Raw genomic sequence first — 22,344 nt, 5'->3', positions numbered from 1 at the left:
GCTTTTTAAACAATAAAGTGGGGTATTAGTGCTTTAAGGGCCTCCATTTTTTGGTGCCAATGCAATTTGCTCTTATATTAAATAACCTCAGAGGTACTTTGGTCCCCTACAGATTTGAAATTGAATACACTTAATGGTGACTAATGGTGTTAATTTAGTTGAAATTCACACATAATATATTGCACTAAGAAAATCCAATATTAGTGTATGGGGACCCACATGTAGAAAACCTTTATAAAACATGCAATTTGCTATTATATTAAATAACATAAGAGGTACTTTGGTCCCTACAGATTTAAAATTGAATACACTTAATGGTAACTAATGGTGTTAATTTAATTGAAATTAACACATAATATATTTCACTAAGAAAACCCAACATTAGTGTATGGGGAATCACACGTAGAAAACCTTTATAAAACATGGATTTAGTTTGTTTGGGTATTTGCAATGTCGAATCGAACCGGAATCGAGTTGAAAACGGGAACCAAACTGGTTTAACATATCGTAACCCTTTCATGTTGTTTTAGCCTTCCGCCGTTGAAACTTAAACCGACGTAGGAGCGTTTTCACGGAACTCCACTTGGACTCCATATTGCTTTCTTGCCGCCAAAATCGCTGAACCCTAAACCCTTCCGTCTTCCTAACGTTTATCTATATAGTAGGTGCAAACATTTGGCAGTACAGTCGGTGAGGTTCTTACTTGCTACTGTACCGTGTAGAGTTGAGTTCTAAGCGCTTCAAAAGTTTGAGGCAAAGGTAACTACACGAATTCTTTGTCTCAGCTTTTCACTCTTCTCAAGCAGGATTAAAGTTATCAATGGCGATCGACGGGAGTTTTAGTCTGCAACACGAATTGGATAGATTTCTTGCTCGTTGTCCTAAGCTTCGATGCGTTCCGAGATTACAGTCACTCTCCGAGAAGGTACTTCTCTTTCATTTTAGTTTGGAGTTTAAATAAAAGTTAGTGGCTTTATTTCCCTAATCCATTCATTTTATGTACAAACTCAGGGAGACAGCTTGAAGGAAGAGGAGGTTGTGAACTCATTAGCCGAGCTGTTTCTGCATCCGAACTATACAATCCCCATGATGGGCTGTTTCCGTCCTATCGCTCGGAAGATTGTGGACAGAGCAGTGTCTTTGCTTCGACACGTTGAGAGCTTGAAATCTGATTCTGAAGATACAGTACTAGACGATGGTGAGAATGTGCATACCAGTGAAACAGGGACCAGTGATTTTGACGAGGAAGTTAATGTTATTGATAGATATGTTAGGAGGGGAAGGAGTTTGAAGCTTCATGAACTCGCCTCTTTGGCATTCTGTCGAGCCCTTGATTTGGCACCTTTTATGTTGGGGTGAGTTGCGAGTAGACAATTTTATGATGTTGATATTATACCTCGGTATGAAAATTCAAGCATAGGACAGCACTAGTTACATGAAAATTGACCATCTTTTGAATGCCAAAATGGTATGATAAGTTAGACGAACTACCAATCCTGGGAGTTTGCTATGATGGTTTGAGTAGTGCATTCATATTGGATGAAAATCACCATGTCCTTCGATATTATCTGCTATAACATGATGAAGTTTTGTTGCAGTTTTTTGTTAATTTTCTCCAATTTCAATCCATAATTTGACCCCTTTGTGTTCTGAATACTTTGAAGAGGTGTTGAACAACTAAGATTGATTTTGACTGAGTATGATTATAATACTTTGAATCCTTAGGTTCCTTCTACTCTCATCTTCTCTCGCCATTTATTTATATTTTACTGGAGGTGCTTTAGCCCATGCTGGATGCTGGCGCAGTTACCTTTGTTTGATCAGTCAAGTGTTATGACTTTATCTCAGCAGGATCCTTTAGGACTACGCTGAGAGCTACTGTTTTAGTAAATTATTCTTGATATTTTTTGAGGCAAAATAAATCAGTGTCCTGCTCCCCTATTTCCTGATGTTTCTCTCTGTTTGTCATTCTAGGCTTTCTTTTTCTTTTTTTAATGTGTGGATGACTCTGTTCATGAATTACCTCAAAATGATATGGTCTATCAAGATTCTAAACGGGAGAACCACCCAAGAACCATTAGGTGCAGAAAACAGACACAACCACTGCACCAGACAGGAAAGAAATCTATCACTAACCACTCATACGGGGAAGAGCTGAAATAAATTCTTAATTAATTGATTTAATCACTCAGTGTGATGGAAATGAGGATATTGAGTTGGGTGAACTGTAAAACTAGGAAGGATAGAGCACACGATTGTATTAGAGTTGGTATGAGAGTAGCTCTGATAAATGATAAGATACAAAAAAGTTGTTTGAGGCGACACGACCATGTCCAATGAAGTCATTTTTAATTATGCCTGCATGGAGGAGTGATTTTAATCCAGATAAAGGAACCAAAAGAGCTGTTGCAAACCTAACCTTAGAGTGGTGAGAAAATATATGCATGGGCTAGGCTTTATCCTAGTGTGGTTTCAAATAGATTTGATTGGAAGGTAAAGATCCATATAGCCGACCCTATCTAGTTGGGATAAGGCTTGTGTCATTGGATAGGATCTATTTTTTGTTTTATGAATCTGGTCCTAGACAAGCTGTTTCATTTCTTGAAAATTTTTATTTAATTTTGCATGGGGTGTATGAACAAACAATGCTACATAAGTTTGGGTTTTGGTAGGTGTTGACTATGCATGTTCGGAAGCCCTCCAAAACTTAAGATAAGAATAGATGTCTGAACGTGGAAGGGACTTGGCTAAGATGTATCTGAACTCTGAAGTAACTCAAATTGTAATTAGATGGTCAAAACAGTACACAGAACAGGGCCTTCTCTCACAGAGAATAAAATCCCAGATTGTGAGAGTAACTAATAGTAGCAAATTTTAGGATTGTGAGGACTAGGTTCAAGGTTTGAGGAAGTAATTTTTAATTATTAATTGACTGGTTAAGGGATCACCAATGATGAGACACAGAAGGGTTTATTCATAAGGGTTCGAGATAGGGGGTGAAAATCCTTCAGATGCAGAACTGGGGGTTTACAATTATCAGAAAGGCCGGAAACTTGGAAGGAACGTAGGCAAATTGGTCTACACCAAGGTGGATGATCCTCCAAGTATTTTGAGATTCCAATGTGTAAATTGGTCTAAGTCTAAGTTCTTGATTTTAGGGTTTTGGCAAGTATGAAAATTAAAGGAAGATTATATATATATATATCGAGGGAGGGAGGGAGGGAGGGAGGGAGGGAGGGAGGGAGGGAAGGAGAGAGGGAGAGATGGTGAGAGTATATATATATCAAGGGAGGGAGGGAGGGAAGGAGGGAGGGAGAGATGGTGAGAGTGTGGGGTTAGACTAGGACTGGAAGTCACTGAGATTAGGGGGTGGGGGACATGCCTAAAATTTGGGGCAGATCTAGTTGTTAGTTTGGTATTAATCTGACCTTGATTTTTGGGCGTTTGGGAGGTCTTAAAAGTTCAAGAACATAAAAGGAGGGTGGTATGAAGGGGTGCTGGCTGTCACATACCAAGATGAGGGAGGCTAGTATGTGCTGTGGAGGATTTGGAGTGGATTGATATAGGTCAAATCCTCAACCAAAAAAGGATCTTGACTGTTCTTTTCCAAGAACTGTTGAAGAAACTCAATTTGGAGGTACTTCACCACAGAATTTGAACCTTTGACAGTTTGACCAGTGGACACTCAAGGAGTTGCAGCAAAGCTTAGAGAATCATCAATAATGTTAGCCTATAACCTCTCAGCAGCGGGTCTATTTATGACATTATACTGGAAGCCTATTGGAATTGGGACTTGTAAATTGACTTAAGACTTGAAAAGCTGCTGACCTATTTCTAATCGACAACATTAGTTTAATCATGGGTTTCCTTCACAAGAACTAAACAGACTTCCAAAGCTGGAAAAAAGAAAAAAAAGAAAAAAAGACTAATTAAAAAATTAAAATAAAACCTTAAATGATCTTGCTGTCCTTACCTAAATTTGAGCAGAATTACTTAGCTGATACTGAAATTACTGACACTGAAAAAACCAAGTACGGGAAAGCAACAATGGTTTGAAGTGCTGCATGGCAGCAAGCCTAGGGTTTTCTGCTGGGCTTCTGGATGCTGGGCAGCTAGCTCATCATATGATTCTAATCAGGGATTGGATCTGGATTAAAGAACTTTTGCTGAAAATGTCAGATTATCCTGATGGGATGATCTGAATTTATCAACCAGTCCTTGTTGCACTACAGAAGGGATATTTCAGTTAAATCTCTAATCTGCTTATCAAAGTGAAAACCGAATGTTGATCATTGAATTATGCAGGCATAATCACCTAACAGAATATTCGAATTGAATCAGTATCCAGGATTGCAATAGATGATTAAGTAATAAGAAATATGGAAAATAACAGGCTTCAAACCATCATCTGGTTCAATTGCATCAAACACCAATCTAAGCACAAGAAATTCTTCATTCGGGAGAAAGAGTAGCAAAAATAACTTTTCATGATCAAATTCGTGTGCAATGATGGTTCCCTTCCTTACTGTAAATGTATTGAACACTCAAATATAAATTCCTGTTCTAAAAAGGGAAGGGCTAACCTAATCCGTAACTAATAAGTTAACCTAAAATGACTTAGAAAGTGATATAATAAAGGAAACAGACTCAAAACATGACCCTGACTTAGACGAGCAACATAAATTAAACTATATAGAACAAGTACAATTGAACTAACTCGAAGAAATTCATAAATAAGTTAAAAAACTAATTCCTAATAAAGAAATTTTGCCACTAAAGATGCTACTGATGTAGCCTCAATCGAATGAAGGCCAATTCTTCTAAGATCTTTAAAGAACCAACTATAGAGGGATCTTTGTAAGGGATTGATATGCAGGTCCTAAAGGGGACATGGTGTGAAAATTCTGTAAATGATGGCTGATTTGAGTCCTGAATTTTTTAGGAGTTTGAATCCTAGTTGGACTTCTATGGTTGATTGTTCTAAAGGATTTGAATGGAGTTGTAACTTGGGGGAACTTAGACCTAATATGGGGAAAGGTTTATCCAAAATTGAGTCAATTCCAACGTTTAGATTGGCATAGATCTAACTCTAAAATTTGGATGTCTAAGGAAATCCAAAAATTCTAGAATAATGAAATAAAAACAGTTATATGAAAGGGGGAACTGATATGATGGCTGCCAGTAACATGGATGTAGGAGCCTTGTTTTGGATTGTGGAGGACATGGAACGACTTGAGTGAAGGCTGAATCTACGACTGTAGAGAAATCCCTGCTTGGCTTCTCAAGTGACCCTCCCACTCGAGCACCTGGAGATACCTTGCCACTGCTGGTGCATGTTATTCTTTGAGGACAACAATTAGATAGGCTGCATTAGCTGATTTTTTTAATTTTCGGAACTGTGTAGCTATTACATGTGATGAATGGCTATTTTTGTAGAGTCCTAGTTGTACTTCTAACAGATAAATTGCATTTTGAAACAAACCCTACTTAGACTTGGTCTTTATAGTTCAAACCTTATGAGGATTCTCCATCAACTATAATAAGGACTAAGTAAACAACGTGCATTAGCTTGAATAAAGAGTAATTAACTAACATGCATAATGAGGACTAACTAAATAATGTATGTCAACTCTAGCAAGGATTAGAACACCCAACTCCCCCCCCCCCCCCCAAAAAAAAAAAAAAAAAAAAAGAGAAGAAAAAAGAAAAGAAAGACAGAAAGAAAGACTAAAGTGGTAAAGGAATTTTTCGTACACAACTCGTGTACCTGTGTTTTATGTCCATGAAAATGGATGGTTACAAAGGAAACTTATCCAATGAAGTTCAACACCTATATGACCACCCTAGGCCTATTCTTTGGAAGAGAACCTAATTTGGGGCTGGATCTGCATCAATTATCCATGTTTTAGGTCCATTCTGCTTTTTACATCAAAACCCCATTGTATCGAAGGCCCAAGATGTATACAACCCTTTTTCTGAATTTATTTGCAATAAAGTAAGTCCATTTCTGTGATGGTCTGCTTAAAAAAGGAGAGGGTGTGTGAAAGGTTTATTTCATCTGCATGTTCAAACATGGTTTTAATATAGTTACTTGTCTAAAATGGGCCTAAGAATGGGTTATTGTGACGATTACTAACTTGTTGGTAAGGGGGGTTTTAAGTTTCTTCTCCATAGTCATGTTCAGATGTGTGACTTTTGGGTGCAGATTGCATTCATCAGATCTTTATCCTTGCTGTATCACGTTGATGTTGGTACTCCAGGGGTACATGAACTGTCCCTTTGATAGAGAGAAGTATTGCCTGTTGGTTCATTTGACAAATCATTGTGTTGGTTCATAAAGTGCTTGTTGGTTTGTACTGTATTTCTTTTATTAACCTTTCATTTCTTACCTTCTAGTGAAAAATGTGTTCTTAATTTAATTATTGATTACTGATTTCCCTTCAATTTCTTGTAGGAGAATCTCCTAATTTACAATGTTGATTAGAGTGGAGTTAGACAGTAGTTTGATGATTGCTGTAATTTTCATGTGATATATATATTTTTCCATTTTTTAAGAAAGTGATATAAGACATGCTTTGCTCACTATTGTAGGTCTGTGTTAAGTTATTTCAAATTTGCTCCACCTCCTTTTCAATGTCTTTTAGCAGCTGATTCAACCTCAGAACTAATAGAGAAGGTATTCTCCTAATGATGATTAAGCTTTATCCTTTTGATTTATGGTATTGGTTTGGAACAAATTTGGCATATTTCAATTTTTTGAGTGCACATCTTTATGAGTATAAATATTTCTAAGTAAATATATTTCTGCTTGTCTTTGTTCATGGAGTTTGGGAAATTCTTCAGTGCACTATGTATATCATTCTAAATATTTATTTGGAGATGATATCAAGGAAATCTTAGGCTAGCCAAGAAATTATAAATGGGTATTGCTCATCCTCCAGAATGAAATTTAGATAAGCTTGATGAGGTAATGCTTAAGAATTTTGGATTTATTTTTTGAGGTTAGTAACTGTAAATTTTCTTACATTTGATTTTTCTTGGGTAGAGTTGAATGTCGTTGTTGTAGTTAAATCTTCGTTGAGGTTTATTTCAGTGTGGCTGCGAGAATACCACATTGAAATGAGAAAAATACCAAAATTTTGAACCAAATTTTGGAAATTTGGTAATTGTGTGACTCTCGAAAGTACTAGATTTTCTTCTGTGGATGAGGTCTTCTCCTTTCTAACCCATTCATGCTGTATTTGCGACCAATGACATCATATCATTCACATCACACTGGATCAATGGTTTCTTCATGGTTAGATGATACCTATTGTAGAGTAGGGTACTTTCATAATGATGTTGGTTAAATATACTTGCCAATTATGGGGAACTGTGAGATGACACCTGTAGCTTCTGCAGTTAGAACAATGCACATCATCTCCATCAAACTTATTGTGGGATTGATCCTTAGACGGAATAGTAGTTATTTTATTTATTTATTTGGTACTGATGCTTTTTTAATACTAGAAATTAAACGTCGGATGGATGCGAACCCAAGACCTCCCCATGGAATAGTAGTTATTATTAGTGTATATAAATTACAAATTAATTAAAATAGGACATCAGAAGGGTATTGATGTGAAGATATCCTTGAAAATTATATGCTTAATTATTACGAATCCTTTAATAACCATGGATGATTTACTTCATTACTTCTTTGAATTGCTTGCTCTTATGTCCTTTAGTACTTGAAGAATGTAGAAATATGTAATTATACATCAAGATCCAACCATACATTCCTAACCAAGAATCCATAACACCTGTTTAGGCTACTGTTTTGTAATATGGTCATTTAAATGTATTTATATAGCCAAATAATAGGGTTTCATTAAGTTCAAGGCCTTAAATCTGGCCTAAAACCTATCAAAATGAGTTTTAAGGTCTTTGATAGGGACAGTGATTGGGAGGAGGGGGTAAAGGGATTTTACCCAATTTTGGATATGCCTTAGTGGTTGGAAGAGATTCTCTATTACTAAGGGCAGTTGTTGATAGTTAAGGGCGGAGGGCCAAAAGGCTTTCTGCGGTATCCCCCACTATGCTAACCTGATATGTATTGTAGCTCCGGAACCTGGAAGAGCTAGTGCTGCTATGTTATGGGCCCTGTGGACGAACCTCATAAGTCAGCCTTGAGATATGGAGATAGAAGTTCCATCCCAGGCACCTATACAAGAAAGGGACAAGAGAAATGACTTGCACCCTGATGAAATGGGAAAATGGATGGTCAAATTCCAAGAGTTACACCTATGAGATGAATCCACCAGGCGTTAACTGAGGCACTTACTTGAATACGTAGTACCATATGCATATTTATGGGTACTGATGGTAAGGAACCCCAACATACTTCCAATGAATGGCCTATGAGGCCTAAGACCTCGGTAAACAAGGGAATTGAACCGTTAAACCACTGAGAAAAGGGAGTGGCCAAGTCTAGGACCCACAATAGCCATATGGCTACCAGCTGACCAAACCGTTCGATAAAGAGGTTGATACATTATCGACTGCCTTACTAAGCCGGTTGATAGTTTTAAATGTGGTGTTAAATATGGAAAATGGCCCTCTAGCCCATGGGATGACCCCTAATACGTAAATTAGATAATTCATTTTATTTAGAACATATTATAGGTTGAGAGAGGGGAGAAAAAGGAGACTAAAGAGAAGAGGAGACTAAGGCTCAATACGCTTGTTTAGTCAATTTGGGGACTAGGAAGCTACTGAATTGCAAGGTAAGTAGCGAGGGAAGGTAATTCTCACTCTCCTCTACCTCCACATATGCTTTTTGTTAAATTTGGGTTAAGTATAGGCTATCAATGGACCTATTGATGCTAAAAATTGGGGAAAACTAAGGGGTAGATCTAATGACCATTGCATGTTTACCATGTTTGAAGTAGACTATGGATGCATTTAAATTGGTTTACAACAGTGGATGAATCTCAATTGGGATTTAACCCAAGAATGGATGATTTAAAATCTTAGTCAAGGGGATGGATTAGAGGCCAATGGGGGGGGGGGGGAGACTACAAATTTGCTATAAATGCAATGAACCTTCGTTGGCAAACATTGGAAATTGTGGAAGAAAAGCCCTAAAACCTGGATTGGATTCTGTCAGCAGCATAGGCGGTTGATAGGCCAGTCACATGACCGGCTTGTCTCCAAGCATTGGTCGAGTATGGTTCATGACTAAATTAAGGGCTGTTTTGGGCAAGTAACTTATGCCACTTGACGACTAACCTGTGTACATTATAATTAGGGAATTTGGCTAGAGATAAGGTTCACAACCTTATAGGTGGAACATCATTTGGATCGGATTAAACGCCAAAGCAAGGTGAGGCAATATTGGATGCTAGTTTTAGGAATGTATGTTGAGTTGTGTATGTTGCTGCATGTGTGAAAGCTAGGGTCACCATGCATGCATGGGGTGCGTCCATTCGGGTGGTTGTAATATGACATATCTTGCATTGACATACTATACTTGTTTTTTGTTCTATGGCACAATTGAATGGAAATGACATGTGAGGTCGGGTACTTGCATCCTATATGATGTATTGGGGGGGGTGTTGGCCACAACTATTGCCTTCAGATATTTATGCATCTCCATATGATCATGCGTACGTGCTTGTGCACACAACCATGTAGTTGCATTGGGTAAGACTAAACCCTAAAGTGCAGCCACCCTATCAACAGGGGTATTGAGGTTCGCAACTCGTGGTATGGAGTAGTGGTACTGGTGGGAGCCTAAGAGCAAAGGGAAAGTCTTAAGGGGACAATAAATACGCTAGTGTACCATTCATTCCAAGATAGTGAGTGCTTGAGGAGTCGTATAAGGTTGTGGGAGTGTTCATGTATGATAATGAGTGTTTGAGCCTAAGGATGAATGCTTGTAAAATGTTAAGGGATCCAAGCCAAGATAGCGAGTGCTTGAGGGTGGTATTGCTTAACCGTGGTTTGTGCTCCAAGTAGAGGACTTTACAGTGGGCTAGGCAAATCCCTAATATGCGTGAGTCCTACACCAATGGTTGTGCATTTTCTTTTCTGTGAATGATGATGGAATGTGATGTGAGAGAACAAGATGATGGATGGTACGAGTGGACCGAGAGACCTATAACCATGGTTGTGTTATGCGTGGTTTGTCTGATGTGGAATGAGTGTGGCCCTCCCTTAGAGGACTAGTATTTACTTTTAAGCATGATAAAATAGTTAGAGACCTACATAATAATATATATACATGGATGGCATATAAAATTGCACTGCATGCATTATAGATGTGATTGTTTTCCCCTTGTGAGTTTGGTGAGACTCATCCTGATACATAATAATATATATACATGGATGGCATATAAAATTGCACTACCTGCATTATAGATGTGATTGTTTTCCCCTTGTGAGTTCGGTGAGACTCATCCCTTGGGAAATCTTTCCTTTTAGATGTTGCTTCTGGTCTTAAGATTGTGGCATTATTGGAGATGCCCCTACCTGAGGAAGCATGCAATTGGGGTCTGAGGAAGGAAGTATGGTTCAAGAGTGAGATCTCACGCCTTCTAAAAACCGAGATCTTCATTGAGTTGGTGAGATCTGGGTTGAGATATGGTGTTTTTTTGAGGCCAATTCAATGGTCCATCTCGGTGGGTTTTAGGATCTAGGTTGGGCTCAAACTTGGTAGTTAGCCTAATTTAGGCCTTGTGAACACACAGGTGGCCTTGGATTTGTGAGAAAACAACCCTAAATATGAGTTCTAAGTTGACCCTAAGTGTGAAATCGAAATGCTGCAGGATTGGAAAATGCAAGGTTACAACATGTAATATAGAACATGTAAGACTTATAAATGAAAAGTAAGTGTATCAAATACATCAAATAACTTAAATGTCATCAACATTCTATCCATATGAGTATCACAATCTCAACTCTCGAGAATAGAATAATAAAATTATACAACCATTAGGAGTTCTATATGAATCATAACGCATAAGTTCATAAGACAAGCCTAAAATGATTGATCTTCCTTAGGTGTTGTTTGTGGTAAGAGTAGTTGAGTGAAAATCCAACTGGAATTTGCTTAAAATGGGGCAAAAATTAAGAGTTCTAGCGAGATATGACGAGAATTGGGTGGAGAGATGGTGAGATAAACAAATCTCGAGTGAGATGTGAGAATCTCACCTTTTATCTTGTCTCGGGGTTCTTAAAAAAGTGAGATATCTCGCTAGCTCTCAAACCGTGTGAGGAACCATTTGTGCCATTACATGATGCTCTATGCTATTGTTACATGGGCGCATTTCAAAATTTTGGGGGGGGTTTGTTGTTTTTATTTTTTTTGGGTTTTTTCCTTTTGTTTTTCATAGAAAACCGTAAGTAGATACATTTCGACCTTGGAAAAATGCTCGAAATTTCGAGCTTTCGATCGATTGGAAATTTCGAAATTTCGACCGAAACTGGATACTTTTTTCCTGATTCTTGAAAACTCAATTTCGAGCCTCAAATGCACTCAAATTGATTTGGATTTTTGCATACTAGCTATTTCAAACATAATAAACACTATAATAACTACTAGTTTACTAAAAAACTACTGAAAATGTAACATCCAACATTCCAAGTATATAGTACATGAATCAGAGAAGAAGTTGTATTGTTATTACTTACAAGTTACAACTTACAACTTACAACTTGCTTACAAGTCTATTCTATTCAAGCCTCAAGGTCTCCCTCTTCCGTCTGCACCCCATACAAATGACAATATAACTCCCATGATGTTTGCCCCCGCCCCATATAGTTTTGGACATAGTCAAAAACTGCACCTCTGTATGTGGCCTCATCCACATGCATAAGATTCCCTAACGGTGGGAAGTTGTGAATCTCCAAAGGAACTGGTGGTGGTGGGCCTTGTGGCTGTGGAATAGTGTGGAAGATCTGCTCAACAAATGAAAGACCACCACCCCCCCGGCTCTCAGGACTAGGAGAAGGATAAGGATACTGATAAGGTCGCAGTGGCTGACTCCGATAATCGATAGTGGGAGGGACACCATAAGCTCCATAGGCCGCTCCATAACCATAAGGCTCTAGTCGTGGCTGACTGGCCTGACCCTGAATCTGATAGCCAGGAGGGACACCATATGGTCCATAACCATAAGGACCATAACCATAAGTCGACTCGGTAGAACCAATACTCTCCACAGCAGTATCATATGAGGACTCTGCAGGCCTATGCCATCCGGATCCTCTAGAGGTGGAGGAGTCTCTAGTATCATCAATGCTCATCGATCTCATAGATCCCACCAAGCTCTCGGCATCGGATGGACGGTAGGACCCATATGATGGCGTGTCCTCTGTGCTCCAGCCATGCTGTCTCCCCTTCCCCTTCCTCGAATATGTAGAGGAAACATTTTTGCCTCGAGATGCAGCTCCAGTATGGTGCCGAATCTCGTGTCGCGTGGGTGAACCGACTCTCTCCTCGTGAATCTCGGTGGTCGTCCTCCCCCCCCTTGACTCTCACGTCCAGCAGGTGGTGGTGGTGGTGGTCTCTCCCTAGGATCAGCTGAATCCTGATCACGAGGTCCCACACCCTCCTCATCCCCTCCATCATCACCATCACCGTCATCATCATCACCATCATCGTCATCGCCGGAGGCCTGAGTCACCTCATTCTCAGTGTCGGACCAGAAAAATCAAATCCTCACTCTGGGTGGATGCACTAGGGTGTGGCACGAAGGGATGGGCGGGCTCTGCATGTGGCCTCCCCTCCTGGGCCATGAAGTCCCCCACATCAGCCCCCATCTCCTCTGCAATCTGACTATTGGGAAGACCTCCATCCTCATCCAGCAATCCATCTCCACTATCCCTGATCCAGTCAACTACTGGGTTATCATCATCATCCATCTCAAATATGTCGGCCAACTCGATATTGGTGCTCTCTCTGTCCATCCCCTGTCTAATATGATCCTCTCTCAGTCTCATATTATAGTGTAGGTAGACAAGGTCCTCTAGACGCTTCACACCCAATCGGTTGCGCCTCTTTGAGTGAATGAGGCTGAAGGTGCTCCAATTTCGCTCACAACCAGTGGCAGAACATGTTTGGGAGAGCACTTTGCTTGCAATCCTACTCAAGTTGTGTGAATCACGTCCAAATTGCAACCACCACTCAGCTGCAACAAACATAGACTCCAAGTCATTTTAATACTTAAATAACTAAATTAAAGATAGAATCATAGAATATAATAATTAAATGTATAATGTATAATGAAATAAATGAATGAACTTGCCTGCAGGGGCGGTTTCCCGTCCCGATACAGCCACAGCACGACCGAAGCTCCCAGTGGCATCCCTAAAAGCCTTTATCTAATATATAAAGAGAAAAAACAATAACTAGTTAGTACTTAGTAGTTACTAGTTACTACTTACTAGGTTAATGACTTAGTATAAAACTACGAATTGTGAATATCAAATGATTCTAATCACTATCTCACCTCCATAAGGATGACTGCTTGTTTAGCTGTATCCGGTTCGAACTTCTCCACTACAGTTTGGACAGCATCCATCAAATCTTGCCTCATCCCAATATTGTCCTTGTAATGGTACTTGGGATTTAAATAGTATGCTGTGTAAGAAAAAGTATGTCATAAAAGGGAATAGTTAATGCTTAAGCCTTAATAGTGTGATAACATAATGAAAATTAAATTAAATACTAGACTTAAGTACTTAACAACTTAACAACTCACCAGCCTTATGCAGTGGATGCTGCAACATAGACTCCCATCTACTGTTGATGATTTGAAGGACTTTCTTGTTGCCGCGTGGGTAGACCTGAGCAACTTGCTGCTTCATCCTATCTACTGCAGCAAATATGTGTGCTAGAGTAGGTTTTCTTTGCTGATCTACCATCCTCAACACATTCACCACAGGCTCAAGCATCTTCACTACTATCCTCACATTGTGCCAGAAACTCTCATCAAGGATAGTCAACTGAGCTCTCCTTCCTCCCACTGATGAAGAACCCTCCCAGTTAAACCACTCCTCTGATGCAAACATACTCCTAAGGCCAGTCTTCCTACTCTCAAAGCTCTGCAGTGCTATCCAATTAGTAGCAAATCTGGTTATGCCTGGCCTCACTAACTCACCCTGACACTTGTCCCTCATCATCCTTAATGCATAGGTGTGGTTATATATGAAGGTGCTAACATGTCGAGCTTGGTCCACCGTATTCTTCACAAGCTTGACCTTTCCAATCTCCTTCAACATTAAGTCAATGCAGTGAGCAGCACAAGGAGTCCAAAAGAGCCTATATCTGTCCATCCATCAAGGCATCAAGCCATCAATACAAAGTTATAAAGTGTACATGTATATGTGTAATGTAAATATATGTATTTACAAATGAAAATTAATACTATATGTTTAGACTTTAGATACCTGGAGTTCTCTTGCATCTTCAACCCAGCTTTCTTGTAGTTGGAGCCATTATCAGTCACAATTTGAACTACATTTTCCACTCCAACCTCCTTCACCACTTGCTTCAGTAATTTGTAAATGTATTTTGCATCCTTCTTCTCACCGGATGCATCTACTGACTTGAGGAACACTGTCCTCCCATCACAATTCAACATGAAATTGATGATGGACTGTCTAGTGGGACCAGTCCAACCATCAGCCATCAGAGTCACTCCATAATGATTCCACATGGGCTTTAATCCCTTAATGTATTCATTTATGTCCTCTTTATGCTTAGGCAAATACACATTGTATATCTCATATGGAGTGGGGCCCTGTACACCACTCCCAGCCCTGCCTATCTGCTCAATCATATCTCTGTAGTAGGGCCCCTGAGCTGTATGTGCTGGAACACTATGGTAATGCGCCCATTTGGAGAAAGCCATCCCCACTTTCTCCTTCACACTCCCCCATAAGTGCTTCAACTTTCTCTGTTTATGCTCAGGCCTCGCAAATAGGGCCGGATCATTGCGAAGAATCTCAAGATCCGGATCTGTAGGATGTGCTGAGGAAGCTCGACCCCTTGTAGGGGCCCGTGGGATAGGAGCCTCCTGCCTGACACTCTGAGACCTCCTCATAGGGACTTGGGAGCCACCTACACCTCCCATACCTACTGGCTCTCTAGAGGACCCACAACCCAGACCCCTCTGTTGCCTCCTGATGTCATCAATCCTCTGTTGCTCCCTACTCATCATCATCGCCCTCCTCAGCTGATCGGCCTCTGGATCAGGGTCACTGTCTCCTGGCTCATCCCTACCATAACCCTCAGGATCTGGAAGGTCATCTAAGCAGGCATCCTCGAACTCATCCCTCTGTGTTCTCTTCTCTTTCCTCTTTTGCTTTCCACCACTAATATATGAGGCCATTGCCTTCTTGACCTCTACAGGCACCTTTGGGCACCCTGTTACATCCCTGTTGCCACCAGCTAGATGCACCTTCAATCTAGTGGCCCCACCTCCTCCTATTTGTTTCTTGCAGTAATTACACTCACTCTTCCTCTTATCAGCTGTCAGTGGCCTTCCATGATCCCAAGCTATGTCTGACATCTTTAAAATAGAGTGCCTGATACAAGAAACACATACTAAGTATCTTGAAAAGCTCCACAATATGCTCCAAAAATGACATACATGCTTCTAATAATAACCTCCTATTTTTTAAATATTAAAAAAAAATATGTATAACTATATAAGTATTTTTTTAATATATAAATAATTTTAAAATATATAAAATACACACTAACTATCTTAAAAATATCCACAACATGCTCAAAAAATTGCATACATGCTTCCACTAATACTCTCCTATTTTTAAATTTAAAACAGAAATTAATTATTTTTTTAATATTTAAATATTTTTTAATTATTTAAATATATATTAAATACAGTAAAATTACATAATTAACAGAAAAAAAAATTAATTCAACACCATCACAGCAATATGGTGTCTCAACTCTCACATACATCCATTTGAAGCTTATACATGTACTATACATAAACATTTTTAACAATATACATAATTTAGTAAATAATTTTTAATAACAGAAAAATAAAAAAATAGTAGGAAGAATCAAAAAATAATTTTGACACTACAAATTCATAGATTATCACTCTAAAGTAAACATATATAAATTTGGAAGCAATCTAACATGATTTAAGGCACAAATGAAACAAAAATCAAAAAATGAGGAAGTTGGTTACTCACCTTGCAAGATTTGAGAAAATGCACAAATGGAGGAGCAAATCAAGTGTTTGAAGGAAATGGAATACTAGAAATTAGGTGTAGAAGCAGATGAAAACAAGAGAAATCAACAAAAAATTCAAAAGGAGGTCGAAATGGCTCTGGCGATATGGCTCGGTAGGTCGAAATGCCGTCGATATGTCGAAACTGGGTCGAAAGTGGGTATTTTATAGCCTACGCATGTGTCGTTTCGGCCCGATATGGTATCGGGTCGAAATTTCGACAATTTCGGTCGATACGAAACGAAATGGATACTTTTTGTGCCTACTACTCAATTTCGTTTCGAGTTGGATTTTTGCAGGCATTTCGATCGAAATTTCGACCATTTCGATTTTTTTTTTTTTTTTTTTTTTTTTTTTTTTTTTTTTTTTCCCCCCCCCAAAAAAAAAATTAATTTTTTTTTTTTTTTTTTTTTAGGGGGGGGTTTTTTATTATTTTGGTTTTTGGGGACTGTTTCCCATGGTCTGACAATTTGTTACCTTTTACTTCATGGCTGGATATTATAAATGATGCTGAATTACGGTACTGTATCCGATGGTCTGATGGGGGATCCATTTCTTGGGACTTTGGGTTACTTGGGTAGACCCCACATTCCCAGGGTGGGGTGTGACACTTTTAGTGGGAACTAGGTAGTAGGTACTGTGCCTAGAATTGAAGGAAGGTGGTGTGGGGAAGATGATTGCCTTTGAAGGATACTGAGATCTGATGAACAGATTGTAAGGAATGTGTACTTGCAGGTTTCAGGTAGTTGGGTATTTGAGCATAGAATTTTATGGAACTCCGAAAGCTGTTGCTATTATGTATATTGAACTCGACTGCTGTGAGGGGGAGGCATTGCTGATTCTGGAAGGGTATTTAATAGAAGTAACAGCAAACAACGTGGTGAAAAAGAGAGGGAAGAGAGGATGGCTTAGATCAGATCTCCTAACTAGTACCTAGTACAAGCTTCCTAAGCCTTTTATAGTACATCCTTGTGGAAGATTGTCTATTCGGTAGCCTTAGCCTGGCTGGACTAATCTGATCCACTTTGGAAGCTGACACCAAGGGCTGCTGCTAAACCGTTTTTCCACTTTAGCAAGGCTGATACCTTTTTTTGATGAACATAGATTTTGGATGAATAGGGCTGGTTTTTTTTGTTCATTAGGGTAATAAACTTTATTTTATTTGGGAAGATTATGTTAAGTACTTTGATAGGTTCCTATTTAGTTCTACGAGTAGGCTTAGGGTTGTTACATCTAGGTTTTGGGCTTCCATTCCATGGGCTTCCATTCCATGCGCTAGCAATTTAGTCAGCCAACTTGATGGACTTCAAACATGGGTGGGTACATGAATTGAGTTCGGAAATCCCATGAATTTATCTTTAGTCGCTTTTTAAGTTGTTAATTGATCCTTAGTTCAATTAGTTTAATTGTTATAATTTCTGATCGAAATGAAGGGTAGATGGGTGATAGGTCTTTTTGTATTTTAATTAGCTGTAGGAGTAGGACTGATTATTCTATTCAAGTTCAAGTGCCCAAGTTCTGTTTCAGTTAGCTGTACTAGAACCAGAGGAACAGAGCCGAAGCATACCTGGACTACATTACTTGTTACTGCTGGTTAAAACCTCTGCTGCAAGCTTGATTGTTCCTATATTGTAACTGCAACAACTCCATTTTCTTCCTCAGTTCTGCCATCATCTCCTAACTCCTCCTGGTTTCTTCAATGGTAATAGTATAATACTGCCTTCTTTGTTCAGTTAAATCCAAGGTTTGAAATCTCCGTCATGACCTGGGAATTTTCCTAGGTAGTGTCGACCATAGTACGAGAACTCATGAGATCTCGCCAAGATCTCATTTTTTTAACAGGTTGAGATGAGTTACAATGCGAGGCCCAGAAATTACCCCAACTTCATTGAGATCTCGGTTTGCCAGGGATACCGAGATCTCAATCGAGTTTAGCCCCTTTTACCCAGTGTCAGTCAAGTGGAGACGAGATTCCTATCTCGTTTCGACTCAATCTTGATGCTCTTGGTCTCCTCTCTCGAAAGCAGCTTGCTACTTCACTTTTTGTTGGAATCTTGCCGCTTCTCACTGCAGCACTTTAAAGGAGTCCTTAGCACATCTACACCCAAGGGCAAGCAAGGTGAATTTCCCCCCAGACGATGAGTTATAACTACTGTGGTAAAGTCGTTATTGGAGGCACAATGAGGTTCAAGCAACACTTGGCTGGATAAGATGCAGATAAACCCTGTTGCCCTGCTATCCCTAATTTTGTGAGGGATGATATTCTTGACCACATCATCAAGTTGGCTGAATGATGTGGAACCAGTAGAGGACCTGCAGGATGTAGTCATGGTGCTAGTGGAGGAGTTGCCAAGCTGCTTAGTTACCCTCGAGGCTTGATTGATTTCATTTCACCTTCTGCTTATGAAGTTATGATGCCTTTACTACTGTATTCTTGAGACCGATAATGATTTATTTTTCTGTCGAGTACTAGACTATTGATATGGATGGAATTCTGAACAATTTAAGTTAATGTATCTTATGATCTTATCTCTTGGTTTTCATTAATATCAATTAATGGTTCTATTGTCAAGTTTTATAAGATTGCATATTCATTCATGTAACATTTTGATTTCAAACTTAGGTTTGAGTTGGATCTCATACGTAGGTTTGTTTTCTCACAAGGCCATCAATCTGTCTAGAAGGCCTAAAATAGGCTAAATACCAAGTTTCATCCCAACCTAATTAAAGCTTAAAGAACACAATGATATAGGTATTTTGCTAGAAAAACCAGTTATAGTTCCAAGTGTTAGCATACATGAGAGGTTTTGAGAAATACAGACTTTGTAAAATTGAAAAAATTCTATTGCATACATTAAATGTTTGATAGAAAATTACAAATACAATAACCAGGCTTTAGTTCCAAGTTGTACAATGACCAGAAAGAAACTCGCAGGCTTTAGCTCCAAGTTGAGTGCTTGGGTGGATCCATCCCTTAAAACGTGTACTCTGAATAAAGTTTTAGAGTACTTCATATCTAGCAACTTCACCATATACCTCGTAAGGACTATAACGATGGAGCAAGTAGCAAACAAGCTGAAGAAGACTGTTGAGAAAAAACGATTGTGGTAGAATGGCTTGAATTGATCAATGTGATATTGTGATCTCAAGCCCTTTATTTATAATTAAGTGGAAATAACACTATTACATAAATACCCTTACTTAGGTAACGAGAAAATAGAAAATGACGTGAACAAAAACTCTAATAGAGTTGGGACTCTTAGTACGACTCAACCAACAAAGACAAAGAGTGATGATTCTTTAGTGAAAAAGAGGTTGAAAAAGGCAAAATTTGCAAAAAATGGTGGAGGTCCTCGAAAATTTGACTGGGCAACACTTGTCAGTTTTGTGAAATTTTGCAGATTTCGGTTGAGATTCGGGACTTTTGAATAGGGTTTTGCAGATTTCGGTTGAAACTTGGGAAGAAAGTTTCACCTATAGGACTCGATCTTGGTTTTTAAAAAAAACCAAGATTTTGATCGAAATTTCGGTCATCTCAGTTGATATGTGGACTATGGTTAAATACCTTCTCCCTCTTTCTTTAATTTCTATTCTATCCCCATTTCCATTGTGTTGGACTATGTAGGGCTGTTTCATACCTTTATTCCCATAGTGACTCGACCCACATTTATTTCATTTGAACTCTTAGTCTTAGGCTTCTCTCTCCCCAACTCCCATATTGCCATCTTTTATGTACTTTAGTTTGATTACAAACATGGTTCAAGAACTTGCTCTCTCCGTGGATCTTGCCCCTTCAAAAAACCGAGATCTTGATTGAGTTGGCGAGATCTCGGTTGAGGTATGGTCTTTTTCTTGGCCCAACTCAATGGTCCATCTCGGTGGGTTTTAGGGTCCATGTTGGGCTCAAACTTGGCACTTAGCCTAATTTAGGCCTTCTGAACACACTGGTGGCCTTGGATTTATGAGAAAACAACATTAAGTATGTGTTCTAAGTCGACCCTAAGTGTGAAACCGAAATGCTGCGGATTAGTGAATGCAAGGTTATACAACATGTAATATAAAACTTGTAAGGCATATAAATGAAAAGCAATTATATCAAATGCATCAAATAACTTATGTGTCATTAGAATTCCATCCGTATGAGTATCACAATCTCAACTTTTGAGAATAGAATAAAAAAAATATACGACTATTAGAAGTTTTATGTAAGTCATAATAATTCATGTCAGAACTTATAAGTTCATAAAACAAGCATAGAATGATTGATCTAGGCTATATGTATATTGGGCTGGTGGTGTGCCATTGGGTATCATTGAGTACAAGTGGGCTGTATGGATTTTGGGCCGGAGGTATGCTTCCTAAGCCTCCTGCAATGCCTAAAATAATACCCATTAATGGGCCCGTTTCTGGAGTCTTGCTTCTTCAGCCTATAAACCAAGAAATTGAGTTGCTAGGTAATTGGGTATGTTAGGCTTCTCAAGGCCCAGCCCAAGTTCCATATTTTGGTCGATTGCATCAATCATTTCAAGCCCAGGGGTCTAATTAAGCCAAACCCAATCTGATTATCCCTTTCGGTCCACCCATAACCATGTTGGGGCCGCTTCTTCCACAACGAGGTTCCCTGTGAGCAAATCCCTAGTCCCCCCCCCCCCCAAGATCTTGCTGCCAGATCGGCAATCACCTGTCCTCCTCGATCTTGAGCAAAACAACGACACAAATCATGTGGTAACAGCCTCCATGGCGTAATGAGATTCCTTCGATGCCCACATTGCAACCCGGCAAGTGCTGCTACCATCGCCTCGGCCTTCAACCAACAAGGTTTTTCCGGTGGTGATGTTGCGCAGTGAAACTCTCCTCTGAATCGATGGTGCTTCCCTATGGACCGACTACTCCTTTATACCTCTTTTATTGTTCTTTACCCTTCTAGGTCTGCTGTAATGACTCCCCATTTTGAAGTCACATATTGTTTATTCTTTGTTGGATCTCATTGGCCATTCCAACGGTGGGGGTTTTCAGATCCCCCCTTCATTTGCGAGGTCTACGACAATGGTCAAATCCTCAAATCTCGCCCCAAATCTAGGGTTCAACTCATCATACGCAAGTTTCACAAGTTCAGTAACCCCTCCGATCTCCTTGCCTTAACCCAAAGTAAAATTGCTGGGCCTTTTTGAGGCTTGACTAGTTGTATTCCGGCCAACTTCTCTGAGATATTCAGTCAAATACATCTTCCAAATGTTGCAGAGCTACTTTGAGCCAATGTTCATGCTCAATTTGGTGTTGCCAACAGAAAAGCTCGACTTTTGTCAACCATTCGTGCATTCTTCCTTCGCCGTAAAATAGTGACAATGCCATATCATCTCTTTGGGATTGTGACTGCTCTAATACCGGTTGATGAAAATCTTCAAATCAGCTATGCAATTCAATTTCAAAACAGAGGAATTACACAAGAAGATCTGGTCTTAATGGTGCTAGTCACCCCCACACCAAATGGTGCCCTCAGCTAGAGGTTGCCCTAACTCACACAACAAATGCCTGATGCCCTCTCCTCTCAATTCCCTGCTATTTATAATCCCCTCAATCACCCTAGCCCCCTCTTTATTTCCTCCATGTAGCTGCCTCCCGGGGTCCTATCAGATTAATTGTAAAAGGACACTTAAACCCTTGGCTTGAATTGGGCCGATATACAACCCCAAAAAAAAAAAAAATGCCTTGTCCCAATTAAATGGGGTCAGCTACATGGATTGTTTCCTCCCAGTCAGCTCTATTTGAGGCCATAATAGATACTAGGCTTCATATCTTTCCTCACCACTTCTCTTTAGGTTATTTTAGGTTTGCATCTTTAAATTGGAGCAATATGCCAACTTAAATTAAGCCACGTTTGAACCACTTCTAATTGGTCAGGTCAGCTTATAAGTGAGTCAATCAGGTTTCTGGACCCTGACATGCATTCTGTGTGTATTGGAATTTCGTTCCTCCTTAGTTTTCTCAATTGAAAATATGTTTTGTTCATCTTCTCCCCTAGAGTTGTTAAAACTAGACGCCAATGTTAAGTAATAAAGTCATCTCTTTCTAAAAGCTGTAGGAATTGGTTTTT

The 22,344-nt window shown here is 39.3% G+C and overlaps 1 protein-coding gene across 4 annotated transcripts in view; it reads left to right on the top strand.

Annotated features, from left to right (window-relative positions):
- The first annotated feature begins 526 nt into the window (after positions 1 to 526).
- LOC149021545 (midasin-like protein) overlaps positions 527 to 22,344 on the top strand; it is a 117,690-nt gene continuing 95,872 nt past the window's right edge. For 3 of the 4 annotated variants that reach the window (XM_089149764.1, XM_089149765.1, XM_089149762.1), the window contains exons 1-3: positions 527 to 925; positions 1,012 to 1,355; positions 6,592 to 6,676. In XM_089149764.1, the coding sequence (XP_089005890.1) occupies positions 821 to 925; positions 1,012 to 1,355; positions 6,592 to 6,676 (534 nt within the window). In that variant the 5' untranslated portion in view covers positions 527 to 820. The remainder of the gene's footprint in view (positions 926 to 1,011; positions 1,356 to 6,591; positions 6,677 to 22,344) is intronic. The other variant, XM_089149763.1, reaches the window with a different exon arrangement.

Source organism: Hakea prostrata, chromosome 3 (genome assembly GCF_041222555.1).
Source record: "Hakea prostrata isolate BN-2017 chromosome 3, UWA_Hpros_2, whole genome shotgun sequence".
NCBI lineage: Eukaryota > Viridiplantae > Streptophyta > Magnoliopsida > Proteales > Proteaceae > Hakea > Hakea prostrata.
The sequence above is the reverse complement of the archived record's forward strand: the minus strand, read 5'-3'. Positions and strand labels throughout refer to the sequence as shown.